This window comes from Diabrotica virgifera, chromosome 8 (genome assembly GCF_917563875.1).
Source record: "Diabrotica virgifera virgifera chromosome 8, PGI_DIABVI_V3a".
NCBI classification, from domain to species: domain Eukaryota; kingdom Metazoa; phylum Arthropoda; class Insecta; order Coleoptera; family Chrysomelidae; genus Diabrotica; species Diabrotica virgifera.
The window spans coordinates 70,501,118-70,522,485 of record NC_065450.1 but is presented as its reverse complement, the minus strand read 5'-3'; the positions used below and the strand labels follow the sequence as shown (position 1 = coordinate 70,522,485).

Here is a 21,368-nt window from a genome sequence, read left to right as displayed (position 1 = left end):
TTAACACACCTTACACACATTTAGAATGTGCTTGGGTATGTAAATTTACCTTTTAAATATTATCATTCTAACAACTAATTATCAATAAACATTCCAAAAACAACCATTCAGGAAATTTTAATATTTAGTTTTATTTATACAGTTCAGTGACACACATCAACACTAAGGTATTTTAGCAATACCATAATATAAAAGTTTTATCGGAAATAATAAATATAAGTCTGTTTTTATTTTATGTAATTATTAAGTTAACAATGTTTATAGGAGGGATGATAAATGGCAACAGTCTCGAGCTTTACACTCTCCTAGTTCTGCGTCGATAAAAAGTTTTGATCTTCAAGTTGCGAACTGGCGGATAAAGAGTTTGGGGAGGGATTCTGGATCATCGTCAGATGAAGAATTCTTCGATTGTGAAGGTAAGAATAAATATATACAGCATTTTTAAAAACCAGAGGATGCCAGATCGATCATTATAAGACTAAACAAGTTAAATATAAAGAAATATATGCAGCACTTAATGGCAGATATACTTAATAACCCATATGTAGGGCGATTCAAACTTGCTCAAGCTTGATACGCCCTAACATTCGATATAGACATGAAGACCTTTTCAATATCGCTTTACATTACATATTTTTTAAATACTTTTACATATTTTTAGATATGGCGGAATCATCATCATTGGCCAAATGGAGTTCTTTGGAACTTTTAACTGAAGAAGATCAAGATACATCTTCACCTACAAACGCTATTGCAGATAACCAAGGTAAAATATATATATATATATATATATATATATATATATATATATATATATATATTACTGTCTTAATTTTCTTTTCATATTGATTTTAGTCCTGTTAATGTTTAATCATAATTGAAAATATAGCGATACGCTTTAATTACTATTTTTGCTAATTTTATTTTCTTAATTTTTAATAACTTTTCTCAAAACGAAACAACATTAGTCATTTAAAATTCACATGTAATACACAAACCATATGCCTACAAGGGCCATTGATTTCGAGAAACGAAAATGTATCCCTAAACAGATTTTATAAAATTAATGTTTTTTTCAAGGAAACACTAATTGATTACGATGCCAGATTGCCACACTCTTCATGTCAACTTCTTAAAATACAAAAAGGTTCTCATCTTTTAAAAGGCAGATGCAGTAATTTATGGCCCTTCTGGTCATTATCGCAAAACCGCAAACCAGTTGACATAATAGTTGGTGGTCCAGCAAGTCACTCTCTACACAACATGCAAACGATTGAGACACATCCTCGCTCTCGCTAACAATACCCTTTCGAGATATAAGCAAAACACCAGCTTGTTTACCCAAAATAAATAAATATATTACTGTTCGTTGTTACACTTATTTTTAATTAATTCCGTCAACACACATCACCGGCAAAAATATAACAATTTTAAAAGCAAGACACATAACCCATATCCGTACTTTAATGTTTCAAATCAGTGATATAACCATAGACATAATAAGAATAGACAAGGCATGCTGAGAAAAATAGCGTAACGCGCGGGCAGTCGATCGGTGGTCTATCTATCTCTTTTAACCAAGCGATCCCGCGCATGTGACATGCAAAGATGGCTAGACCACTCAAACTGAATACTGACCAATAAAGTCCTTGACATCGGCGTTACACCTCGATGCACAGAGCGGCCCACACCTTCCTAGTCTATTTTTATTATGCCTTTAGATATGCCTCATAACCAGATCAACATTTTCTATTTTGTTGCAGCAGATGATAGCATATTCTCACCAACTTATCTTCAAAGAGTGGCTAGTGAGAGAGGTAACAGAAGAGCAATGTTAAGAGGAAAAATCAATTCTCTGGAAGTTCCTTGTCCTGAATCGCCATCTGCTTCGCCACATAATCCTTGTAACACAACAGTATTAATATTAGTCCTCCATGCTGGTAGTGTTTTAGGTAAGTAAATAGAATGTAAACTGTGACGTATATATTTATTTTATCGACTACAAAAAGGCATTTGATAGTGTAAAACATGATAAGTTTATTACCATTTGAAAGAAACGGGATTAGATAAGAAAATGTTCATATTATATATAATTTTATATTACAACCAAACTGCCAACATTTAAGTGGACGGCCAATTGACAGAGGTAGTCTCCATAGATAGAGCAGTAAGACAAGGATGCATTCTGTCCCTGGTATTATTTATATATACTCTGAAAATGTCTTCGACCAATCGCTGGGAGAATTGCAGGAAGGCGTATTGGTCAACGGAGTGCGTCTAAACAACATTACAACGTGATAAAAACATTAGATATTCCGACGATTCATATAGTTTGTTTCAGTTCATTTTCATAGTTTTTGCAGAATGCCTAGATGGTTTGCAAAGTATAATGTCGTGTGTGTCAGATATAAGTAGAGAACATGGACTTGATCTCAATATGAAAAAATCAAAATATTTGGTAGTAAGCGCGAGATATTAAATACATGGCTTTTGACTAACCAATCTGAAAATGTCTTCGACCAATCGCTGGGAGAATTGCAGGAAGGCGTATTGGTCAACGGAGTGCGTCTAAACAACATTACAACGTGATAAAAACATTAGATATTCCGACGATTCATATAGTTTGTTTCAGTTCATTTTCATAGTTTTTGCAGATAGCCTAGATGGTTTGCAAAGTATAATGTCGTGTGTGTCAGATATAAGTAGAGAACATGGACTTGATCTCAATATGAAAAAATCAAAATATTTGGTAGTAAGCGCGAGATATTAAATACATGGCTTTTGACTAACCAACAACCAATTGACAGGGTGGACAGCTACACATACTTTGGTACCAACATAAACAGCCAATGGAACGATTGGCTGACGATTTTAACCATTGTCTCATATGTTCCATTTTCTTTTCTTTGATATTTCTTTATTCCATAGAACTCCGTTTAGGCATGCTATAGTTCTTCGTGCTTGTATTATTTGATGTTTTATTTCTCGTTCGGCTTTTCCACTACGGTCGAAGATGACGTCCAGGTATTTATATTCATCACATAAATTTATTTTTTGATTGTCGTCGATATCGAGTTGTTCTGCTTCAGCGCCAATTGAGAGGTATTTTGTCTTTTCTAAATTGATATTTTTTAATCTCCATTTCTGGTATTCTTCAATTAGTTTTCTAAGCATATATTCCGTGTCGTCTTTGTCATTTGAGATCACCACCTGATCATCTGCAAACTGTAAAGTATATGCAATCCTGATCGTTCAGTTGTATACCCATTCATTTGACTTTCCATTTCCATTGTTTCAGAGCTGCAGGGATATAAATCTTAAACAGAATCGGTGTATAAAATTGGCTCAGCTCTAGAATCTATCGCCGATATTGAAACACCAAATTAAAGATGAAACTTTATTTCTATAACTACACTCTATACCCGGGAGATCTTAAATGTCTACTTAGTAACGTAGCTTTACTGCCCGATTCGTTTGACGGTTGAATTGATAATCATATGATGATGAGACTACATGTTGACTGTTCGAATTGACTCCATTGAATTCTAAAGGCACATATTTACTGTTTGAAATGACTCGAAGGAATGAATCTAATGTATACCCTTTCTTTGCGGCAAGATGAATTGGGTCATAGCCTACGCGACTATCAAAGGATTTTATTTAGTCATCAAATTAATATGCAATTGCCCAAAAATATTGTTTACGATTTGCAATTAGTGAACTAAATTAGAAGCTCGCACATGTGTAAATATAATAACAAATTGCGTTAGTGTAATATACGGGGTGATAAATATATACCGTTTAATATCGGATATGATTAATGAATATTTGAGATTAAACAATGGGAGAGATACAAGATCTCTGTCTGAGACCCTTAGTAACCGCAAATTTTTCAGCTAAAAGGTTTCCGAATTTCATTTATGAGTTTGAACCATAATATAGATCTTTTAGAGCACTGACCAATGTTTGATTTATGTTTGATGTGCCCAGGACTTCCCATAGATATCAACATAGTTTAAAAAAGCTATAGCAGGGATGAAGAATGGGAACGCAAGCGGACCAGAGGGAGCAACTACGGAACTTATAAAGAATGGCTCAGAAAAATTACACAGAACGATAACTGAGATATTTAACAAATATATTAATTGACATCCAACACCAGATGAATGAAAAACAGCCTATATGACTCCAGTATATAAAAAAGGTGACAGGAGAAATTGTAAAAACTATAGACAGATATCGGTCACAAGTTCAATCAGTCGGCTATATGATCGAATACTACGGGATCTGATCAAGGAAGACTATCAATCTTCTGAAGACGAAGAACAAAGAAGATTTACGCTCGGTTTCATAATCAGTTAAAGTGGACTTTAAATTTTAAGTTGGTACTTTATCAATGCAATTCATATGGGTAAATGTCAACTTTAAAGTGAACTTTAGTTAATGTTCACTTTAAGTTGATTATGAAACCGGGCGTTAGAGCAGGTCGCTCGATGGTCTTTTGTCATAAACAAATTATAGAAATAAAAAGTTGTGACAAATAGAGAGTTACATATAACTTTTGTAGATCTTGAGAACGCATATGACACAGTCCCATTAAATAAACAAAAAATATTAACTGTATTAATATTATACTAAAGTTCTTGATATTGTTCTTGTTTATGCAGAGTGAGTCTGTAATTTGGAATAAATTCAATATCTCAAATACTAATTGTTTTTTTGAAAATTGCTCAGACCCGTCGATTAGTATTTCAAATTGTCCTTTTTGACATACAATAATAATGTATACAGGGTGTCCCAATTTAGGGATATGACGTCATCGTTGATTTTCTTAAATGGCAACACTGTCATTTTGATAGCTATTTTGATAGGGTGTGTAAAGTTATACGTAACTGCAAAATTTCAAATTTTTATTTCCTACCATTTACAAGATAATAAAAAATAACAAAGTTATGAAAAACAAGTAATCAAATAATAATTGAATTTAATTATTTCAATTAAGCAAATGCTCATAATGTTGCCCATTGACTATTTGACAATAATAGAGGGCAACTCATGATCATTTGCTTAATTGAAATAATTAAATTCAGTTATTATTTTTTGATTACTTGTCTTTCATAACTTTGTTATTTTTTATTATCTTGTAAATGGAAGGGAATAAAAATTTTAAATTTTGCAGTTATGTATAACTTTACACACCCTATCAAAATAGCTATCAAAATGACAGTGTTTCCATTTAAGGGCATGGGTACATAATTCGCAAATATTTTACGGCTATCCCTACTTTTTCTGTCTTACACGGCAATTTGCGTGTAGTAAAATTCACACTGGTATGGATATGTAAACATTATTAGAATGTCATTCTACTTGAAAATGTTATCATTGACTTAAACAGATGGCTTTTGAATGTTCTTGGATAACTGTTATTTGTATAGTTGCAAATTATTAATTCAGTTAATAAATGTGATAGTTTTTTCACTATGTATTCAGTGATTGTAATAATTTATATATACAACAAAAACTAATACTTAATCTAGAAAATAGGAAAAGTGTTAAAGTGATTTTTTAATAATATATTGTTACTATGGAACGCTTACAACTTTGAACATCTTTAACAACAAAATACCTGGAACACAGAATATATTATCCTGATGTATTCTCTGATTGGATCTTCCACAAATAATACACAATAAATAACTATTTATTAAGTCCACGTCTTAAATCAATTATTTATCAAATACACTATATATCAATATTATTTAATCAACAACTCAAAATATTCCCGATGCCATGTCAAATATTTAAAATTGTCACTGATTGCCACTGTCTGACTGACAATATGCTGACAATATTCTATTCGACTGAGTGCGTTATAAGACAAAGATAGATTTGGAAAATATTACCACGGACATGGTGTCCATTTTTTTCGAATCCTGAAAAAACTAATAAATACTTTAAAAAACTTTAAACGCAGAATGAAAGACTAAATTATTACCGAGGGCCGAAAGTCCCTTAGAATAAATAAAAAGTTTATTTTGAATGAGATATTTGAAATTAAAAATCACACTAAATTTTCTATTAGTTTTTCACTTCTGTATCTTATTAAAATAAACATTATAGAAGTTCTCAGGGACTTTCGGCCCTCACTAATAACGTAATCTTTCATTCTGCGTTTAAATCTTTCGAAAATACCTATTACTTTTCTCAGGATTCGAAAAAAATGAATCCCCATTTGAATAGCATTGCAGCCGAAAATACGTACCCATCTTCTTAAGAAAATCAACGATTACGTCATATCTCTAAATTGGGACACCCTGTATACATTATTGTATGTCAAAAATGACAATTTGAAATCGACGGGTCTGAGCATTTTTCAAAAAAACGATTAGTATTTGAGATATTGAATTTATTCCAAATTACAGACTCACTCTGTATTTCATTGATTCGATTTTTTAAAAAAAATTTAATACCTTTTTAGATGCCAATGTCGATTTAGCGGCAAAGAAATCAGACATTACTACCCTCAAAGGCGCGTTTGAATCGGTAATGCGTCAACATTATCCTTCCTTAATAGGACATATTGCCATAAGGCTAGTGTCTTGCCCTTCCATTTGCACCGAAGGCTTGGGAATATTATCGAGGTAAGCAATAGCATTGTTTAAAAAAGAATAGTTGGTCAACGTAATGAATAAATTTGTTTGATTCTAATTATTGACACAGTCACCAGATGTCACCACCATTTCTGTCAGGACCGCAACGTCACGCGTAACTACGATAAATCCAAAATGCATAGACACCAAGTTGGATACGATCCTATTCATAACACACCAACTCGCATACGTATTAAGAAAAATTATTATGAAAAATGATGTCATGCTATTATACAGTACGTAAATCGTTCAGCTGGACATAGGGAATATACATTGAGAGAATTGTGGCAACTGCGCTAACCTGTGTTAGTTGAAGCTTCTGTTCTAGTACGAGTTTTTGGTGCGATAGAGCTGTTAAAACGAATAGAATGAGTTGCTTTTGAAGCAAGGCTGTCCATAAATAAATCAAAAACGAAGTTTACTTTAGCTAATTTTTAAAATATTTTTTTATTTAAACACTAATTTCAAAACTAAACAGTTTTCCCATTCCCTTAGGCCAAACATATTTAGCTACTACATTGTCATATTTTGACGTTTATTTGTATCAGACGAAATGAGTTGTCAATTTTGAGGTTAATTCCCCTTAATGCTAACAACCGTATTATCATCGAGAGAACTCAGTTGCCACAATGATCTCAATATAATACAATGCATGTATTTATGTATCTAAATATATACAATGTATGTTCCCTATGTCCAGCTTCAGAACAACATGAATGATTTACGTACTGTATGTATAATGTATAGTAGTATGACATCATTAATTCAATTTCTAAATATATTCTTCCATATATTTATTTTTCTTAATATGTATTGGTGTGTTATGAATGGGGTCGTATCTATACAATACCGGAATTCCGGGATCCCGAATACCAGGATCCCGGACGATTTTTGTCCGGTATTCGATACCGGTATTTATAATAAAAATACCGGTATTTCGGTATTAGCTTAATTTACAAAAAGTGAATTGATGCACAATAAACTTTCTTGTAAGATATTTTTTGCTATTACAAAAAAATTATTTTTGAAGATAAACAACCATATCATTGTAAAAAATATTTATTAAACACGTTTATTACACATACAAGTCAAGTATAGCGCTTTCTAAAAGTAAAGCGTGAATGTCGCAAATTATTAAATCTCGTCTATACAAATACATAAAATGAGTTATATAAAAATTCTTAAATATTTAAAATTAGACTACTTTATTTTATAAATAAGCCGTAAGATTTATTAATCAGAATTGTTTTTACATTTTCAGATCTATTTTTCATTTTTTTTTTGTGTATTGTGGTGTATAAATTAGGCTCACTTATTTTCTGAATTATTAGTAATAATTGAAAATATATACCCACATAACAATTTCATGTTCTTAGTAGATTCATAGAACATACTTTTCAGAAAAAGTATATACTTAGAATATGCGTAATTACCATTGCGGATGTGCAGAGCATATACTGAGTATATACTACATTACAGTACTTAAACGTTCTATGTATATACTTAGAATGTACTACCGCACTTTTTTTCAGTATATACCAAGAACATACTTTTTAGAAGATTCTAAGGAGGTGCTATAAACCTTCTATTTATATACTTAGAATGTACTATCGCACATATTTTTAGTATATGGGAAGAATATTCCAAGGAAGTGCTATATACCTTCTAGTTATATACATAGAATGTACTATCGCACATGTTTTTAGTATATGGGAAGAATATTCCAAGGAAGTGCTATATACCTTCTATGTATATACTTAAAATGTACTATCGCACATAGTTTTAGTATATGGGAAGAATATTCCAAGGATGTGCTGTATTTATCAGAAGTATGTTTTCAACATCACCCAATCTCATCCTATAGGTTCTACCAAAGAATACTAACACACCCACTGGGTGTGTTAGTATTCTTTGGTTCTACTAATATATTACATTTACATATTCTAATTGCATATGAGAATGTAGCTATTACATTCTACAATATTACGTAAAAAGTAAGTATAAAATATATAAACTTTAGTTAGTTATATAGGTACCTATGTATAATAAATATTATATGGGTAAGTAGCCTATATATAAAATATAAGTAATATATTTAGTTATTATTTGCACATCAAAATAAAAATGCTGCTTATATAATTATATAATAGCCAAATATATATATAATGTGTATGTAAATTACTAAAATTTATAGATATCTATATACATTATACATACTTTTACTTACTAGGTATTTAGGAAATATTGAAGTACCAATATGAATTTATTATTTTCAAACTGCTTTTTATGTTCTTAAAAATGTTTTAGTCCTTGTAGCTAGAAATACTTGGTCCTACCTAACAGCGTAGACATAAATGCATAGCTGTACTTGTACTGCAAACCAAAGAATACTAGTGTTAGTATTCTTTGTGCAAACTATTTTCATATTTTGCTCTTTTGTTACCTACCTTCCCTTGTGCAGGTATAAAATGCAATGCAAGGGTCAGAATGACAATGAATGGCCGTTTCCGGATTCCCGAAAATTATACATGGTATAAACTCAAATCAAAATGGTATATTCATTTCAACTGAAAACGAAACGAGAATTTCTCATTTTTCTTCAATAGAATTAAGTTTTAAACTTTTTACCATACAATTAAAACGGTTTAAGAAAATGAATTAGATAGTTCAGTAGTACCTACCAAAATACATAAATTTTATTAATTATTCTTAACGCGAAGTTGATAATCTATAGGCTAACATTATTCTTCTCCCTATAGGTAAATAGGTACATACAGTATATTCTTTTTAAGATATTTTAAAAGTATATACAAGTATGTGTTAAGCATATACTTTTGCATATACTTACGCATATACTAAGAATATTCGATTAAGGTATATTCTAAGAATAAACTTTTACGAACATTCCGAGATACTACGTACCCGAATGTGCTCAGTATATTCGGTGCAAGAATATTCTTTGAGGCACATGCAAAGAACATGAAATTTAGAATGTTTTTTATGGTACATGCTATGCTTGTACTACGCATATACTAAAAAGGATATACTTCGACGAATGTTGGTAGGATATGCTTAGAACATGATGCGAACATCATTGTTATGTGGGTATAGCGGTCTAAATACAGAGTAATCCATATAAAATATTTATCACAGTAAGTTAATCTTTGTATTAATTAATTTTAAAGTTAAATTAATTTACAAATAGCAAATTTCATAAGTAAAAGTACTATCCTATTATATGCAAAATTTATCCTAGAATCAAATATATAGTTTTTCTATTTGCACATTTTTTGTATCTATCTATTTCTACTCTCTATGTAATGTTATAAACAACATCTACTCATTTCAAAACAAAATTTAATAGGTTTCATATATTATTTTTAATAACAAGTCGATATAACAACTGAGGATAGTATAAATATAATGTGTATATTTTTTATTCATAATACCGGTTTTAATACCGGGATCCCGGTATTTGAAATTTTAAATACCAAATACCGGTATTGAGATTTTGGCTCGGTATTGTAAGCCCTAGTTGTATCCAACCTGGTGTTTATGCATTTTGGATTTATCGTAGTTACGCGTGACATTGCAACCCTGACAGAAATGGTGGTGACATCTGAAATTGGTGGTGAAATTTATTCATTGCGTTAACCAACTATTCCTTTTTAAACACTGCCTATATTGTTCTAATTAACTTCTTTTTTTTTATCTTAGCCTCAGCCCTTACAGTTTTGATGTGTCGCCATCTTGTACAGACGTTCCTCAAATAACTCACGACTCTATTCCTATTGGTGCTATTCCTATTTTGGCTTCCTCGACGTCAGAATATGTAGAAGCTGTTTCCAGGACAATCAATGCAGCGAACGCTGCATACCTAGGTATGTAAAATTATCAGGCTACCAAGAAACTACGTTACGTTTTGGAATAGAAAAAAAAACAAGTAAAAGAAAAATATTTTATTATATACATTTGAAAGAGCTACTCAAATACTATTTTTCTACATATCTATCCCAACAAATTCAGGCTATTATCATAGCGGTGAAATAGCTTTGAAATACCATTGTCATAAAATTCTGCCGCCTGAGACTTCAACCAGGTGTTCAACACCGTCCCGTAGCTCCGCATCATCATCAAAGCGCTGCGTGGCAAGCCAGATCTTTATTGCTCGAAACAGATGGCAGTCGCTAGGTGCAAGATCCGGACTATACGGCGGATGAGGAAACACCTCCCACTTGAACGGAAGAGACAAGTTCATCAGTCACAATGCTTAGCCGTCCATTTCTTTCTTCATCGTGCACATTGGTTCGGCCATTTTTGAATTTAATGCGCCATTGACGCACTCCACCTTCAGTATATTGTTAACATAAACAGCACAAATTTCACGATAAATTTTAATTGATTTGTTGTTTGTAGCCAACAAGAACCGTATTATCGCACCTCACAACTGGCGGGGTTTTCTACAGCGCCACACATTTCAAACAGCTAATAGGGAATTTTTGTGCACACAAATACGTAAACGTGACGTATCTTTTTGACATATACGCTTGCGCATTAATGGTTGAACTCCCGTATCTCGATACGTAGTACCAAAAGTAACGCTCTGATACGTACGTGAGGAGTGAGGACGCATCCCTATCGAGACGAAAGTTACCGAATGCACAAGAGGATCTTGCCCGATTACCTATCAAATGAACATTTCATCAGCGTACTGCCCGTTTATAAACATTTAAGGTTATATTGGTTGAATAAAATTATTCTGTGTTTGTTATTGGAAATTGGAACTTCATAATAGATTTAAAATTTTATTGTTTTTTAAGTTGTCTATTAATAAAGCAAAACAAACAAATATTGTATTACTTTAAGAAATACAGTGACCACCACAATTAATAACTAGATAAACAAATGACCTAATTTCAGTAGTAATTGCACAAGAGCTCTAAAATTATCGAATTTTTCCCGAGTGACACTTTGACAGTTTAAATTTCACGACCCGAAGGGGAGTGAAATTATGTCAAAGTGTCACGAGGGCAAAAATTCGATAATAATTTTTGAGATCGAGTGCAATTTACTGCGATTATTTCATGAATAAAACACTGTTCAAATCCAAAATTTTATTGTATTTTGTTTATGTAAGTACAAATTAGTACAATTAAATACACAGTTGTTACAATTAATGTCAAAATGTTTCGATAGGTTCTATGAATGTATTTTTTCGTAACAACGAAGGGCATCTGACGTAATATACTTGACGACGGGATATTATCAAAAATTGTCGGGTATAATATCACAAGATTGTGAGAATAAATTGAAAATAATGCGACAGTTTTTCGAAAACTTGTTGTCTGGCAATAGACAACAAATTTGAGTAAAAATGAAGCATTAGTTTCTTATTTATTCTTACTGTCGCGTGATATTCGTAAGATTATTTTTTAATAAGTATATTACGGATATTTTCTTAAATGTGACAGTTGTCAAAACTAGGAAACTGGTTGCCATTAAACAGAAACAATCTACTTAAAAAAATTCTATCGGTAATTTTCTACAGTAGATTTTAATCTGATTGGACAAAATTAAACACGTGATCACATATCTTACTATACGATTGGAAGTTAAAATCATTAAAAAATAATCAATTTAATTTTTATTTCTGTAGCTTTCTATTGGTCAGAATCTCCTATGAATAAAATAATCAAATAAATATGAACAAACTATTTACATTATACTGGAATTCTGATGTAGGTACAATAATTTACAACTAAAAAGTAGGTACATATAAACAAAAATAAAAAATTTAAAACTAAGGAAAAATAATATTTTTATATTTAAATAGAAGCAATTAGAACCATACAATTTCATCATTCACATTTATCTTTTTATACATTTGTAGTATATTGTGTGAACATTGTTTTATTTTTTTAATGTCAACGGAATTTAAAAATGACTTTACGTTACGTAAAGTTACACAAACTACCTATTAACTTTCATCATTATTACGGTACGTTAGTGCTTTACGTATAGGGAGATACGTTACGTTAACAGTTACAAAAACTCTCTATTGTAAAATAACTAGAAGAGACAGTGACTTCGCGCTAACACGGCTGGGCAGCTACTGAACGGAAGAACGCCACGTTGCTAAGACGGCCGCGCTAGCCCCGCCCCTAGCGGCTACGGATCAAAACGTAACGAAGTTTCTGGATAGCCCTCATGTTTAATCAAAGCAAATTAAACGGTATTTAAATATACCTTCTTTTTATTTTAAACATTGATAGTTAGGTTCTACATGTTTTTTTTTTAGAATTTATTAAGTCTGAAGAAGGCCAAGGATTCTCTGGCCAAGTTTGCTTCGTAGCTGATTCGATAGGTTCTATATTAGCTTACGATTCGTTGTGTAGAACTGCCAAGTATGTTTCAAGACATGGAAGCGAAAATAGTATACTTGAAAGCGATTTCCAAAAATGTAAGTACCGACAAATATTTGTCTATGTTTGTTCCTATTTATAATTGATACAAATATATTTTAATGTTTACAGTAGATGATGTACATATAAATGAAACTGGCCACCTGACTGCCCCGTCACCAAGAAGAAGATCGTCTTCAACTAGCGATCAAAGTCATATAAAGTTAGACTTTGAAGTATCTGACGTTTTTATGTTCGGCAGTCCCCTAGCTTTAGTTTTGGCTTACAGAAAAATTTCCTCGCAGGATGATAAAACCAGTAAGTTTTTTTCTTTATTGTATTTTGGCTACATTTTGTCTGTATACATTGCCTTGCCTTCGTCAGAGGTACTTAACTAAACTGTTTAAGTTTCTTTAAATATACTAAAAACTGACAATTTTACGTATGTTCATTAAAATGAGGTAATTATTATTATTGTTAATGTCCGACTGGTATATTATTTGATACATAATGAAATGATGTCAAAGTCAGTTAAATATATTTCCCTAGGGCGATATTTTTAAAAATAACACCCTAGGGCTTATTAAATTTAAATAACTAGTTAAATACTGTAAAGTTGACAAATAACAACCTAAGTAAAACTATGGTTACCACAATTACATTACGACTATTGCTGTAAATGTACTTATTTAAAAACTAATTAATTCAAAAGTCATTCAAATTTTTTGCATATAAAGAATATTTGGTCGGACATTAAACGTTGAAGGTACTACGGGTATCATGGATAATAACGCTTTCGGTCAACATATGTACACCATTGACCTAAAGCGTTATTATCCTTATAATACCCTTGGTACTTTAATAACTATAATACAACAGAGATTATTATAGATACAGAGATACAGAAATATTATAGATAATACAACAGAGACAGATAAACTGAGATATAAAGAATTAGTATAAAGTTCAGAGCAACAGACAATGCAGTACTCCTAGCTTCTACTCAAGAAGATCTGCAAACATTACTTGATAGTGTCGTTGAGAGTTGTAAGGAAACAGGTGTGGATCTGAACATACAGAAAACCAAAACACTCGTAATAAGTAAACAACAGAATATAAAAACGTCTATATATGTAAATAATACGAAACTTGAGCAAGGTGAATAACAAATTTAAAATAAATAACAAATTTAAAAACCGGTAATTATATCGTAGATCGAATTTCAGACGTAATGATGTGAGAAGAATCGGAAGAAGACACATTTTAACTTTTATTTTATAATTAAAAAAATTCAAAATAAAAACCAATAAAGTCAAATGTTGTACTCATTCAACGAGGTAAAACCCGATAAATATCACGTTTTATTTTTTTTGTAAATACGTTTTTATAAATTAAATTTAAAATAAATTATTCTAACGAAATATTAAATTATCTGCCATTTGGCTATAACAAATATTTGATGAAACTTCCTATGACGATTTTAAATCTTCTTCAAACTTCCTAAAATCTTTAATCGCGATTATCTCTAAACAATGGTTTTGTTGGTTATCGGGTTTTCTCTCGAACCCCTCGATATGTAGGCTGCTGCAAAATATTATGCAAGGGAAAATAGCAGGCAAATGCAGTCCAGAACGAAGAAGAACCTCATGGTTGAAGAACTTGCGAGATTGGTATGGTCTTGATACAAGCATGCTATTTAGGGTGGCAGTGAATAAAATTAAGATAGCTATGATGGTAGATAACGTGCTGAAAGAACATGGTACATGAAGAAAAAGAGAACATAATTGATGAAAAGAATTGAATTCTGGACGTGAGGGCATACCTTAATAAAGGTTACCCTTTGGTTATATAAATTATTTCTTTGTAATAATAGCTTGCGCGATATAAACAATTTATGTTAATAAAGATTATACTTAAAAATTAAACTTTTAAATATTTTTTTAGACAATATAACCCGTCCAACATGTCTTCAAGTATATAATTTGTTCCATCCAACTGATCCCGTAGCGGCCAGACTTGAACCCCTTCTGTCTGCCCGATTTTCCATACTTCCTCCTGTGAATATTTCACGATACGCGAAATATCCATTGGGAAACGGACAGCCTTATCATTTAGGTAAGTTTTGGTGCTCTAGTAATGTTTATAGTAATGTTATTATCTTCCTTTACATTTAACGGTAATATCATACTTTCATCCTTCAGTAGTATTGTGGAATGGTTTAGCTGGACTGATTTTCAATTATATCGGCTATAAATATACATATATGGTGGGATGAAAAGTCCGTAGGCAGACACATAGATGGCACTATTGGTATTAAATCCATATGATTTTTAGTCAGCCCTAACCTTCAAAAGATGCGTGTATAAATTTGACAGCTGTCGTACTATTAATAGTGTTACAAAAATTGACTTTGATTTTTATGATCTTTTGGCCACTAATGGTTAATTTTAGTTGACTTTATTTATTTTTAATAACTTACATCTAAACAAATGAAAAACACTGAATTTATATCCTTTATTTTACAAACTACGATATCTAATTTATTTATTACACTAAATCTAATAATTTATCTAATTACAAATTCAAAAAATATACCGCGCCCGTTACATATCAAACTACACTGACGTTTTCAAATTCACAACTGAACTGCTAATTCCAAAAATCCCTATTTATACATTATTATAATGTTCTAGAAATAAATAACAACATCTCGAATAATATTTACAAATTTTAAAAGATTTTACTCCAAAAGTCGAGAAGGAATAAAATATCATAAATCATAAAAAAAAGTTACTTGGTAAACAACTTCGGGTCCGTTAGGCCAGGAGCTGAAAACAGTCAGTGGGCTAATTATGTCACAATAGAATTTTGAGTGAAGCAACTTGTGTTAGTATAAAAAAATTGATGAAAAGGTTAAAAAATTCTTGTCTTAATGAAACATTGCTTTTTGGTGAAAAAAAATACTGTTGAAGCCAAGACTTGGGTTGATAAACATTATTCGGATTCTGCGCCAGGAAAACTAGCCGTTTAGAAGTGGTTTGCTACGTTTAAACGAGGCGAAATGAGCACCGAGGACGATACACGGAGTGGACGCCCCAAAGAGCCTATTTCGTCCGACGAAAATATCAAAAAAGTCCATAAAATAATTTTGGATGACCGTAAAGTGAAGTTGTTTGATATAGCTGAGATTCTATAGATAAAAAGGACCATGTTGGATTTATTCTGCATGAATATTTGGGTATGCAAAAGTTCTGTGCAAAGTGGGTGCTGCGAGAGCTCACAGTCGATCAAAAACAACAACGAATTGATTTTGAATTCTGAGAAGTGTTTGAAACTGTTCAATTGTAATAAAACCGAATTTTTGCGTCGATTTGTTACAATGGATGAAACATGACTCCATCATTTCACACCGCAGTCCAATCAACAATCAGAAAGAAAGTGTCATTTCATCAAGACAACGCACCATGTCACAAATCAATCAAAACGATGGCAAAATTTCATGAATTTGGCTTCGAATGACGTCCGTAGCCACCATATTCACCAGATATGGCTCCCAGCGACTACCACCTGTTCGCTTACCTCAAGAGAATGCTCGTTGGAAAGAAATGTATCACCAATGAAGAGGTAATCAGCGAAACTGAGGCTTGTTTTAAGGCTAAAGGTAAATTATTGTATTATAAAAATGGTATTGAAAAGTTGTATGACCGCTATAATCGTTGTATCGTCCTCGAAAATCGAATAAAATCTAATTGATGGATTCGACCGTTACTTGATGGAAGTTCATTTTATCTAACAATAAATCACTGAAAACGTTTGTTTTCTATACTTCCACAAAATTTATTATAACTATGTGACTACAGCTGTTTCGGCAGAGTGCCTTTCTCAAGTGATTTAGTTTACAATGTGTTTGCCTGTCTAAAGACCAAAGGTCTTTAGCTGATTGTCTCGAGTTGGTCATTCAGAATTATATCTGTATTTTTTTAATTTATTAATTTCTATAGATTCTAATAAAGATAGCTTAAGGCCTTTATTTTGATTATGCAGAATTTGAAACTCTTCATTAAAAGAATGATTATGATCTATTGTTGAAAGCCCTTTTGTGTTCTGCTATCCGTTTGTCAAAGGTTCTGCCAGTTTGACAGATCGATGTAAGTTTTCGGACAGTCACCACAAGTTAGTTTGTAGACACCACTCTGTAGTTGTTTTCTCTTTCGGCTCTTATTGTTCTTAATATATTTGCTTAAGTTGTTATTAGTTCTGAAAACTGGTGTTATTCCTTTCTTTTTATGTATCTGGCTATTTTTGTTGTTATCTTGCCAGTATATGTGATAGAGCAAAAGGTACTGTACTGGGTTCTTTCTGTGCTGGTGGATAGACTAATTTCAGGGCTTTCTTATAGAGTTTTTGGTTTAAAATTTTATTAATCGTTTGTTCGTTATGGCCATTGTTTACTACTATTTGTTTAATCATGTTCAGTTCTATTTCGAAGTTATTTTTTGACATGGGAATTTCTGTTAGTCCATGTATCATGCTATGGTAGGCTGCTAATTTGTGTTGTGTAGGATGGGATGATGAATTATGTATAGTTGTGTCAGTATGGGTAGGTTTATGATATACGGAGAACTCATGTTTGTTGTATAGTCTGGTAATTGTTACATGTTACATCTAGAAAGTTTATGGACTTATTCTGTTCTGTTTCTATTGTAAACTCAATATTACTATGAAGTGAATTAATGTATGATAGAAATACAGTCCTCTCTCTCAATTGGGACCGTGCAAGTTCGGCAAAGCGACACCTATTTCTACGCTCTGCAACTTTATTCGCACTTTTATTTATATTGGCCAATTATATTAGTCCTGGTTACTGGATAATTGTAAGGCCATAGCCCAAAAAAATAATAAGAAGAAAAAATAAGATTCAGGTTATGTTCTTCTTCTTCTTTGAGTGCCTCTCCTATCGGAGATTGGATATCATTAGGGCGATTCTAATTTTATTTACTGCTGTTTTGAACAATTCGTTAGTGGTACAGCCAAACCACTCTCTCAAATTTCTCATCCAGGACATTCTTCTACGGCCTGGATTTCTTCGTCCTTGGATTTTTCCTTGCATTATATTTTGTAGGAATGTGTACTTTTGTCCTAAGGTTTGTAGGTTATGTTATTAAAACGTAAACAATTGTATTTAGTAAATAAAATTAGTTATTAAAATGCAGTACTGCAAATAAAATACAATTAATTAAATTTACGTTTATATAATAATTGCATATCATATCAATATTATGGAGCAACATATAATTTTTCTTCTTCAATGACAATAGATATGAAATGTACGTCAGTTTGACAATTTCAATTGACAATATGAATTCTTTAAGAAAGTTGCAATATTTCTCCGCTATTCGCGCACGATCGTTTCACGTATCCATTCCAAGTACTTGCACACCGCGAATAACGATATGCAAGGGACCGGGAATTTTCATCGTTATAAGGAGAGATCGTTATACAGAGAAAGAGAGAAAAAAATCGGTATTGTAATAGTAATCATACTGTACTAAATAACTTGTGTTAATTTTATCTATTGCCCGAGTTATCGATAACTTTTCTTCAACCGAGAGTACTCTACGCTTTTTCGAAAACATCTTGACTGTTCACAGACAACTGAAACTTAGAAGTCGTCAATAGAGGACAACATACAACATCTGTGTGAAAACAGTTAAGGCACACCGCCCGAACGATAAAAGCGTGTTACTCAACTTTCTGCAAATCGGATTGAAATTTGAACCACCAAATTTTTGCTAAATTGGAGCCACACAATGAATCACTCACTTATCACTAATCACTTTTTATCAAGTTACACCTACGCAAGAGTTTTGTCAGTTATTCCCTGTGTTTCAATTACCTAAATGTTATCTTTAATTGGTAAAATTCTCACGGTTTAGTTATCTTAGTTATTGCCAAACGCAAATGGTTATCAGTTGTTTCTTGAAAAGCGAGGTCATCGACTATTGAAAAGGTATCGTTATAAAGAGATAACGATATCGGTATAGAGAAAGAATTAATACATTGTCCTTATGACGAACCAAACAATGTTTAGTATTCTGATCGTTAAAGAGGAATTATCGTTATACAGGGAATCGTTATAAAGAGCGACTACTGTACATACATACATTAATTCACTTCATAGTAATATTGAGTTTACAATAGAAACAGAACAGAATAAGTCCGTAAACTTTCTAGATGTAACAATTACCAGACTACGCAATAAACATGAGTTCTCCGTATATCATAAATCTACCCATACTGACACAACTATACACAATTCATTATCTCATCCTACACAACACAAATTAGCAGCCTACCATAGCATGATACATAGACTGAGAGAAATTCCCCATGTCAAAAAATAACTTCGAAATAAAACTCAACATCATTAAACAAATAGCAATAAACAATGGCTATAACGAATAAACGATTAATAAAATTTTAAACCAAAAACTCCATAAGAAAGCCCTGAAATTAGTCTATCCACCACCACCGAAAGAACCCAGTACCTTCTGCTCTATCACATATACTGGCAAGATAACAACAAAAATAGCCAGATACATAAAAAAGAAAGGAATAACATCAGCTTTCAGAACTAATAACAACTTAAGCAAATATATTAAGAACAATAAGAGCCGAAAGAGAAAACAACTACAGAGTGGTGTCTACAAACTAACTTGTGGTGACTGTCCGAAAACTTACATCGGTCAAACTGGCAGAACCTTTGACAAACGGATAGCAGAACACAAAATGGCTTTCAACAATAAAAAACAGACACTTCTACATACGCACTTCACCTTCTAGATCATAATCATTCTTTTAATGAAGAGTTTCAAATTCTGCATATTCAAAATAAAGGCCTTAAGCTATCTTTATTAAAATCTATGGAAATTAATGAATTAAAAAATACAGATATAATTCTGAATGACCAACTCGAGACAAACAGCTCCCCACTCCTCAACATCTTCAGCTAAAGACCTTAAAAAGGCAAACACATTGTAAACTAAATCACTTGAGAAAGGCACTCTGCCGAAACAGCTGTAGTCAATAGTTATAATAAATTTTGTGGAAGTATAGAAAACAAACGTTTTCAGTGTTTTATTGTTAGAATAAAATCTAATTGGATAAAAAAAAATTTTTCTATGTTAGCCTACGAACATTTCAGTCCAACGATTACAACATTCCTGTTTTACTTATTTTTTGTTTTCTATTTTTCCTAGTTAGTTTGAGCAGAAATTTTGTATGGGCTTCATATTTTTCTAAGTAATATTGAATTAGATCTGCTTATGATCATGATAGTTGCATAACATCATGACATTCATGGCAAATGTATGCATGAGTTAAAACAAATGATCAGAGACAGAGGTCTTTGAAGACGGACAATACACATCATCTGCATTAACTTTTGTTTTATCTCATACTATTTCATTGACTGCATACTTTGCGGGTTCTTTTAATAGCGAACAACTAGAGAAACCGCTTCCCAGCGAACAAATTCATGAATTACTGACACTACTTCATTTTCACGCTCATAAGTAGGCATCAGGAAACCATACTATGTTTCACAAAAATCAAACCCCAAAACTTATATTTTCACTCCCATTTCGGGCGTGCAAACGAAGACAACTTGTTTTGTTTTGAAGACAGTTGTATTTACTTGACTTTCAGATGATCAAAGTGGCAATTGATGGTACTGGGATCGTCCCAGCACCTGGCGAAATATACCATACAGCCGACCTATTCAAGATCTCAATCGGGATTGAATTGAAAAAATTGTAAAAATGTATAAACATTTTCAATTTCTTTGCAACACGAAAATGCAGCAGCTGCATAATACTGTGGTTAAAATCGGAGAGTGCAGGAAGAGTCTATACCGGTTTCGGAGGTCTTTTCCCCCTCATCAGTAGCCCCATATCCTCTTCAGTCCGATTTCTCCAGATATCATACTTTGGGCCTTTCCGAATTGCAAAGAAAGAAATGTCACGGATGAACTAGAGGCATCTACCGAAAAACAAAGTAAGTTATCAATCGAAGTAGCACAGAAAACGACAATAAATATCGTCCCCATACCACCAGATTGACAACAGGTGGAATACTTTCTTTGGTTACACCTCCTGAGATTTTCAAAATTTATAAATCTAAGGTGTAACCAAAGAAGGTATTCCACCTGTTGTCAATCTGGTGGTATGGGGACGATATTTATTGTCGTTTTCTGTGCTACTTCGATTGATAACTTACTTTGTTTTTCGGTAGATGGTTCTAGTTCATCCGTGGCATC

General features: G+C 32.2%; 1 protein-coding gene across 8 annotated transcripts in view; it reads left to right on the top strand.

Moving 5' to 3' along the window:
- The window catches only part of LOC114340913 (protein retinal degeneration B), a 181,227-nt gene that overhangs the window by 104,081 nt on the left and 55,778 nt on the right, over positions 1–21,368 (top strand). For 5 of the 8 annotated variants that reach the window (XM_050658311.1, XM_050658304.1, XM_050658305.1 and 2 more), the window contains exons 8-15: positions 265–416; positions 662–766; positions 1,764–1,952; positions 6,479–6,641; positions 10,368–10,531; positions 12,949–13,110; positions 13,184–13,369; positions 14,996–15,166. In XM_050658311.1, the coding sequence (XP_050514268.1) occupies positions 265–416; positions 662–766; positions 1,764–1,952; positions 6,479–6,641; positions 10,368–10,531; positions 12,949–13,110; positions 13,184–13,369; positions 14,996–15,166 (1,292 nt within the window). The remainder of the gene's footprint in view (positions 1–264; positions 417–661; positions 767–1,763; positions 1,953–6,478; positions 6,642–10,367; positions 10,532–12,948; positions 13,111–13,183; positions 13,370–14,995; positions 15,167–21,368) is intronic. The other 3 variants (XM_050658308.1, XM_050658306.1, XM_050658307.1) reach the window with 3 other exon arrangements.